General features: G+C 43.8%; 1 protein-coding gene across 1 annotated transcript; it reads right to left on the reverse strand.

Moving 5' to 3' along the window:
• Nucleotides 1–733: 733 nt before the first annotated feature.
• On the reverse strand, nucleotides 734–5,962 carry LOC100961651 (dnaJ homolog subfamily C member 30-like). The gene is made up of 3 exons (XM_023515700.1): nucleotides 5,942–5,962; nucleotides 1,602–2,234; nucleotides 734–772 (listed from the first exon to the last, which is right to left on the reverse strand). Exons 1-3 carry the CDS (start codon nucleotides 5,960–5,962, stop codon nucleotides 734–736), a joined length of 693 nt encoding a protein of 230 aa, XP_023371468.1.
• Nucleotides 5,963–7,687: the final 1,725 nt, after the last annotated feature.

Raw genomic sequence — 7,687 nt, forward strand, 5'->3', positions numbered from 1 at the left:
ACGCCTCTGCACACTACTGAAGGTGACAAAGTAAGACTCTGTCTTGGTTAAAAAAAGAAAGAAAAGAAATAGGCTTGGTGCCTGTAGCTCAAGTGGATAGGTGCCAGCTATAGACACCAAAACTGACAGGTTTGAACTCGGCCCGGACCTACCAAACAACAATAACTACAACCAAAAAATAGCCAGGCATTGTGGCAGGCCCTTGTAGTCCGAGCTACTTGGGAGGCTGAGGCAAAAGAATCGCTTAAGCCCAGGAGGTTGCTGTGAGCTGTGATGCCATGGTTCTTTACCCAGGGCGACAGCTTGAGGCTCTGTCTCAAAAAAAAAAAAAAAAAAAGAAGAAAAAGAAAAGAAAAGAAATAGAATGGTAAGCCTCTTCCACAGATCACATTCTCACCCTGGATCAGATCTCACCTATGGCCTGGGGAACTCACAGAAAGACAAATTTTTGTACAACCCCAGAATTTTTCTTTTGGCAGCAACAATTGGTCATACTGCACATTTCAAGGTTACAGAGGAGCCCCACAGTATAAATATGGGGCAGGAGCTGATAAATCTTGCTCAGGGCTTTACAATTAAGCTAGAGCAAGTGTTTGGGAAATTGACAACGTCAGGAAGGCAACGTCTGGAAGCAGGCACCCAAGGGATTCCAGAAAACCCTTCACTCCGGAACCTTAGGGATTCTTCATCTTGGGGCTTCTTCGGCAAGGGGGAGGGACGTGCAGATTGCTGGCTAAGCAGGGCCGGTGGGGGATGACGAGGAGTGCAGTTCCTTCAGACCCCAGCAGAGGTAGACTAAGGCAGGCCAACGGTTCCTAGACAGCAAAGACCGTTTTCTTGGCACTGGCTGGGGCAGCTCTCCTTCCCGCCCCTCTTCAATTAAATATGAAAGCCAACGACGATGAAAGTCATGTTGATACCGGACTTTTGATATTGGATTTCCAGGCTCTTGGTCTCCCCGATTCGATGAATGAATTGATGGACCACAGGATGAAAGTTAGGTTTTATTTAACAGGTATTACAGCTCTTACAAAGAGCCAAACCTTGCAGAGCAGGATAAGATAGGTTTTATATAAGTGTCACAGCTCTTACAAAGAGCCAAACCTCCTTGCAGGGCAGGTTACAAGTATTACAGTTCTTACAAAGAGCCAAACTTCCTTGCAGAGCAGGATCCAAGTGTTATAACTCTTCCTCTCCCCCTCAAAGGTCTGAGGGGAACTGCGATGATCTGCCCCTAGGCTCTCTACTCGGGGGTTTATATAGGGGCAGTTGTCCAATGAGCTGGAAGCTGATTGAAAATGGACTAATCAGGGATGCACTGGAGGAATTGGCAGTGTTTTCCCTTGATCGCTAGTCTCTTGTTACTGGAGCCTCCAGTGGGAGAGGAAAGCTCTCCCCGTGCTCCAGTCTGCCAGTTTTTGTGCCGGCTGCCGACAAGGCAGAGGCGGCAGGTCCTCCAGCACCCCGCTACTGGAGCCTCTGGTGGGGGAGGGAAGCTCCCCCGCTTGTTCCAGCCTGCCGGTTCCTTTGCCGGCTGCTGCCGCCAAGACAGAGGTGGCAGGTCCCCCAGCCCTGCTCTGGTGAGCTGGCTGGGGCGCCACTTTTCCGGTATCAATGTCTCTGATCTCGTCCCACTGGAAGCCTTTCTTGGCCCGGTCCTCCTGCTGCTTGCGAAGGGCCTCCCGCCGGGCCCTCAGGCGCCGTTCGCGCTCCAGTTGTTCCCCGTAGTGAGCCTGGTAGAAGGCGTCGAAGTTGAACATGGTGCAGTTGGCGCCGGGAGAGGCCCGACCCCCGACATGGGCCCGAGGGGCGGCCGGCGGGGGACGGGGAAACCCAGCGTCTGCTGTGGGCGTCTTGGAGGGCCGGACGCCGGGTCCGCGCAGGTCCTCGTCGCAAAGCAGACCGCGGTCATACTTGCAACGGAGGGTGGCACTGCCCAGCACCACGTAGGCCTGGGAGATGCGCGTGAAGCGCTCGGCAGCCTCGGCGCTCCCGTCGTTGCGGTCGGGGTGGTAAAGGAAGCTCTGCCGGTAGTAGGCCGCCTTGATTTGCGCCTGCGTGGCTGTGGTGGGGACGCCGAGCAGGTCGTAGAGTGCCGTGCGCGAGTATGGCGTGTCGACCCGGGTATAAGTCCTCGCTCCCAGGCCCAGGACGGAGGCTGGATTTTGTGGCGCTTGCCAGACCTGCCACAACCTCCACCACAACGACTGCGGCCACCTCAGACTTCTTTTGCACTTTTTATGGGGGAAGGTCTGGTATTATCGGTCTCCAGCTTTTGATCTCTATCCTAATTTCTTTTTCATTTTTGAAGGTTAGTATTTTGGGATGTATAATTCTTGGTTGACAGATTTTTCATTCAGCATTTTATTTTTATTTATTTATTTTTTCTTGGTTGACAGATTTTTCATTCAGCACTTTTTATTTATTTATTTTTAGAGGCAGTCTCACTTTGTTGCCCTGGGTAGAGTGCTTTGGTGTCACAGCTCACAGTAGGGTGACCAGATGTCCCGCTTTTGGCGGGACAGTCCCAATCTTTAACAATTTGTTCCGCATCTTGGCGTTTTAAAAAAGTCCCAATTTTTGGAAAGAATGCACGAATGGGTGGGAGAACAGTAAGGGAATATACGGTTTTCGGCTGCCATATGGCTGTTTTCCCAGGATATGAGTTTTATATTATTTTTGTTAATTTTATAATGTTAAACTATAATACTCAGGTCTATTCTTGAAATACTCTAGCAAATGTTTGATGTCAGTTAATGTACTTTTCAGTTCAAGAATTTCCCTTTGCTTCTTTTTCATAATTTATCTCATTATTTTGTTCATACATCATTTTCCTGATTGTCTTTAATTCTTTGTTCATCATTTCATTTAGCTCTTGAGCACATTTATGATAGTTTTTTTTTTCAGTCTTTGGTAATTTCAGTGTCTGAGCTTCTTCAGAGAATATTTCTGTCAATTTATTTTGTTACTTTGAATGAGCCATACTTTCTTTGTTCTTTGTATGACTTGTGATTGTCATTGAAACCTGAATATTTGAATATTATAATTTAGTGACTCTACTTCTCATGTTTGCTATGTTATGTGTGTGTTTTTAATCATTGAAGGCTGTAGAAGCCTTATTTATTTAGTGATTTTTTCCAAATGTTTTTTTCAAAGACTTATCATTTTCAAGTGTGGAAACATACGTCTCTTGATTCTTTTAGCTTTTATTCAGCTACTTTTTTTTGACAGAGATTTCCTTGAATATTGAGGAGCTAAAAATAGAAGAAAAATATATCTCTCCCATTCTTTGAGGATTGCTGCAGCTTTTCTTCAACACTTATGTAGCTAGGCCTGCACTGATCCTAGTGATCCGGTCAAGGTGAAGGCGTAGGGTCTTGTTCAGGTATTTTCTGGGCATACATCTTGCCCTGAGTATGCATATGGCCTTCTAAATTCTCTCTAATATATGAGTGGTTATGAATGCCCTGGTTTCCCAGAGAAATTTTCCCATATTTTCTTCTCAGACTTTAGGAGTCTATGTTAATTTTCCAGAGCTACTGTTAACAAAATACAACAGGCTCAGCATCTGTTGCACAGTGGTTATGGTGCCAGCCACATGCCCCAAACTTGCCAGGTTTGAGCCCTGCCCAGGCCAGCTAAATAACAAAGACAATTGCAACAAGAAAATAGCCTAGCATTGTGGTAGGCTCCTGTAGTCCCAGGTACTTGGGAGACTGAGGCAAGAGACTCGCTTAAGCCCAAGAGTTGGAGGTTGCTGTGAGCTGTGATGCCATAGCACTCTACTGAAGGCATCATAATGAGACACTGTCTCAATAAAAACAAAATACAACAGACTGGGTGGCTTAACCACCTGAAATTAATTTTTTTACAGTTCTAGAGGCCAGAAGTCAAAGATCAAGGTGCCAGCAGGGTTTCTTCTAAATTTTCTTTCATTGGGTTGCAGATAGCTGTCTTGTTGCTCTGTCCTCATGTGACCTTTCTCTGTGTGCACATATTCCTTATACTTTTTCCTTTTCTATAGGGACACCAGTCATATTGGGTTAGGGTCCTACCCTTATGACCTCATTAAACCTTATTTGCTTTCTTAAGGGACCTATCTTTAGCTACTGATACACTAGGTTAGTATTCAACTTGTGAATTTTGGGAATCTCATCTCTAACAGACTATTGTTATGTCTCAACTGTAATCTTTTGCCCCAGGCACATTTGAATTATGTGTCTTACAGTGTTTTTTGAGCAAAGCTCACCAGTTTTCCATCCTCAGGGGGTTCCAACTTCAGGGAAATTTAGAAACATATCTATATCATTCCTTCAGGTAATTATCAGACATGTTAGAGCAGACATACACAATAATTTGCAAATAAGGTCTGTCCTGCCTCCCCTCCCCCCCGGCCCCCAAACTCTCAGGGGTCCCACACTGGGAATGCAGGCTTCTGCCTTCAAGATTGCTAACAAGTTGGGGAGTAGGTGGGTTAAAGGCAAATAACAATACTACAAAGCTTTCTTTCCATTTTAAGTTGTATTTTTCTTGATTCGGCGTTTGTTTGGTTGTTGTAAACCTTTGACTGTTTTCCAGAGCTCTGGCTAAGTTGGTTCTAACAGTTACTACATGTTTTTTTGATGTTTCTGTGGGGGTATGAGAATGTAGAGTTGCCTACGGTGCCCTGTGGCTGAGGCCACAATTATATTTTAAAGAGATTGAAGTAATAAGTGAAAAAACCTCACATATGCCCACGTAGTTACCATTTCCAAAGCTCTTCATTTCTTTGTGTAGATCCAGATACCTGTCTGGTACTGTTTTTCTTCTACTTGAAGGACATCCCTTAAGTTTCAGTAGTGTTAGTGTGGTGCTGATGAATTTTTTCAGCTTTTGTATGTCTGACAATGTCTTTACTTCATCTTGTTATATTTTCACCAGGTATATAATTTTAGGTTTGCAGCTTTTTTTTCTTTCAGTACTTTTAAGTTGTTGCTGGACTGTCTTCTCACTTGTGTTTTTTTTTCTTATCTGCAGGGTCACTTGTGTTATTTTTTATAAGAAATTTGATATCATCCTTTTCTTTGTTTCTCTGTAACATGCCTTTTTTTTCCCTCTAGCTACCTTTGGAGTTTGCTCTGTGTCATGGTTTTGAGCAATCTGATTATGTGACCTATTTTGTTTTCTTTGTTTCTTATACTTGGGGTTGACCTTCATTTGTGGTTTATATTTTTCATTAGTTTGGAAAATTTGAGGCCATTATTTCTTATAATATTCTCCCATATTTCAACTTTGTAAACATGAAATACAGTTAAAAGTAATTTTAATGTATTTCTCTGCTTACTTGAACATGTGTTAGTTCTTGGTTAGTTTTGATTGATTGGTTATTCCTGTAAGTATGGGTCATGTTAAGATGACATTGTAAATTTTTTCTTGTTGAATGATGGTCATTTTTTATTTCTGTGCATTTTCCTGAGTTTTGTTTTGGGATGTATTTACAATACTTGGAAACAATTTTCTGAGGTCCTGATCTGGCTGAGGCTGGTCTCAAACCTGTGAGCTCAGGCAATCCACCCACCTCAGCCTCCCAGAGTGCTAGGATTACAGGTATGAAAAACTGTGCTGGGCCTATTTTATCCTCATTTTTATTGTTATTTTTATTTACTTATTTATTTTAGAGACAGAGTCTCACTTTGTCTCCCTTGATAGAGTGTTGTGGTGTCATAGCTCACAGCAACCTCCAGCTCTTGAGCATGGACGATTCTTTTACCTCAGCCCCAGAGTAGCTGGGACTACAGGCGCCCACCACAACACTGAGCTATTTTTTTTGTTGCAATTGTCATTGTTGTTTAGCTGGCCCAGACTGGATTTGAACCACCAGCCTTGGTTTTTTTGTTACAGTTTAGCCGGGGCCGGGTTCAAACCCGCCACCCCCAGTATATGGGGCTGGCACCCTACTCACTGAGCCACAGGCACCACTCATCCCTCGTTTTTATTTATTTATTTATTTATTTGCAGTTTTTTGGCCGGGGCTGGGTTTGAACCCACCACCTCCGGCATATGGGGCCAGCACCCTACCCCTTTGAGCCACAGGTGCTGCCCTCATTTTTATTTTTATTTTTTAGAGACACAGTCTCACTTTATTACCCTTGGTAGAGTGCCGTGGCGTCACAGCTCACAGCAACCTTGAACTCCTGGGCTTAAGCTATTCTCTTGCCTCAGCCTTCCAAATAGCTGAGACTACAGGCGTCTGCCACAACGCCCGGCTACTTTTTTGTTGCAGTGTGGCTGGGGCCAGGTTTGAATCTACCACCCTGGGTACATGGGGCTGGTGCCCTACTCGCTGAGCCACAGGTGCTGCTCCATCCCTCATTTTTAAAGGATTTTTTTTTTTTTTTTGCTGAATATATAATTCTGGGATGACAGTGGTTTTCGCCCTAGCATTTAAAAGAAACATTAAAAAGAAAAAAAGAAGAAACTGTCTTCTAGTCTGCCTTGTTTCTGATGAGAAACAGCAATTGTATTTTTATTTGTTTGTGGTTTGCTTAGCTTTATGGATCTTTTAGTCAGTATTTTTTATAATATTTGGGAAATGTGGACATTACTTAACAATTTTTTTTCTGGGCTGGGTGTGGTGGCTGACACCTGTAATCCCAGCACTCTGGGAGGCCAAGGCTGGTGAATCACTCAAGCTCAGGAGTTCTTGACCAGCCTGAGCCAGAGTGAAACCCTGTCTTTAAAACTAGCCAGGCCTCGTGGCAAGCACCTGTAGTCCCAGCTATTTGGAAGGCTGAGGCAAGAGAATCACTTGACTCCACGAGTTTGAGGTTGCTGTGAGCTATGAGGCCCTGGGACTTTATTGAAGGTGACAATGTGAGACAATGTGTCGCAAAAATAAAAAAAGAAAGAGAGAGAGAAGGAAGGAAAGAAGGAGGGAAGGGAAAGGAAGAAAAGGAAAAAAAAGAAAAGAAAGAGGTTCAGCGTCTATAGCACTGTGGTTACGGCACCAGCCACATACACCAAGGATGACGGGTTTGAATCCAGCCTGGCCAGCTAAAACAACAATGACCACTGCAACAAAAAATAGCCAGCTATTGTGGTGGGTGCCTGTAGTCCCTGCTACTTGGGATGCTGAGTCAAGAGAATCGCTTAAGCCCAGGAGTTTGAGGTTGTTGTGAGCTGTGACTCCACGGCTCTGTACTGAGGGTGACATAGTGAGACTTTGTCTCAGAAGAAAAAAGAAAAGAAAGAGAGAGAGAGAAAAAGAAAGAAAAATTAGTAAAAATAGCAAAATTAGCCAGGTGTGTGGCAGGCGCCTGTAGTCCCAGCTACTTGAGTGGCTGAAGCGAGAGGATTGCTTGAGCCCAAGAGGTTGAAATTGCTTTGAGGTATGATAAGGCCAAGGCACTCTACCCAGGGTGACAGAGTGAGACCCTATCTCAAAAGTAAACAAACTAACTAACTAAAAAAAGAGCCAAAGTTCATGTTGTAGTTTAGCCCTTTACCCAGGGAATTGGAGGGTAGTTGTGCTATATACCCTTTCCATTATGCCTTTAATCATTTTTACCCTCATATTAATCTGAAATTAAAAGAAAGAAAATCCCCAAGCCACATACACAAAAAGAAAAGGATAGCCATTTCTTCAGGTAAAATGGATTAGATATCTAAGTTAATTATAAATTTTAAAAATGCACAGCACTCATTTTAT

This window comes from Otolemur garnettii, unplaced genomic scaffold (genome assembly GCF_000181295.1).
Source record: "Otolemur garnettii isolate 467f Iridium unplaced genomic scaffold, OtoGar3 scaffold00077, whole genome shotgun sequence".
In the NCBI taxonomy this organism is placed as follows: Eukaryota; Metazoa; Chordata; class Mammalia; order Primates; family Galagidae; genus Otolemur; species Otolemur garnettii.

Coding starts and splice junctions, on each gene's coding strand:
- LOC100961651 (XM_023515700.1), bottom strand. CDS start 5,962: ATGAGTGGTGCCTGTGGCTCA. Junction 2,235..5,941: donor TGAGTGGTGCCTGTGGCTCA/GTGAGTAGGGTG, acceptor CCCCATAAAAAG/TGCAAAAGAAGTCTGAGGTG. Junction 773..1,601: donor GAGACATTGATACCGGAAAA/GTGGCGCCCCAG, acceptor TGGGGTCTGAAG/GAACTGCACTCCTCGTCATC.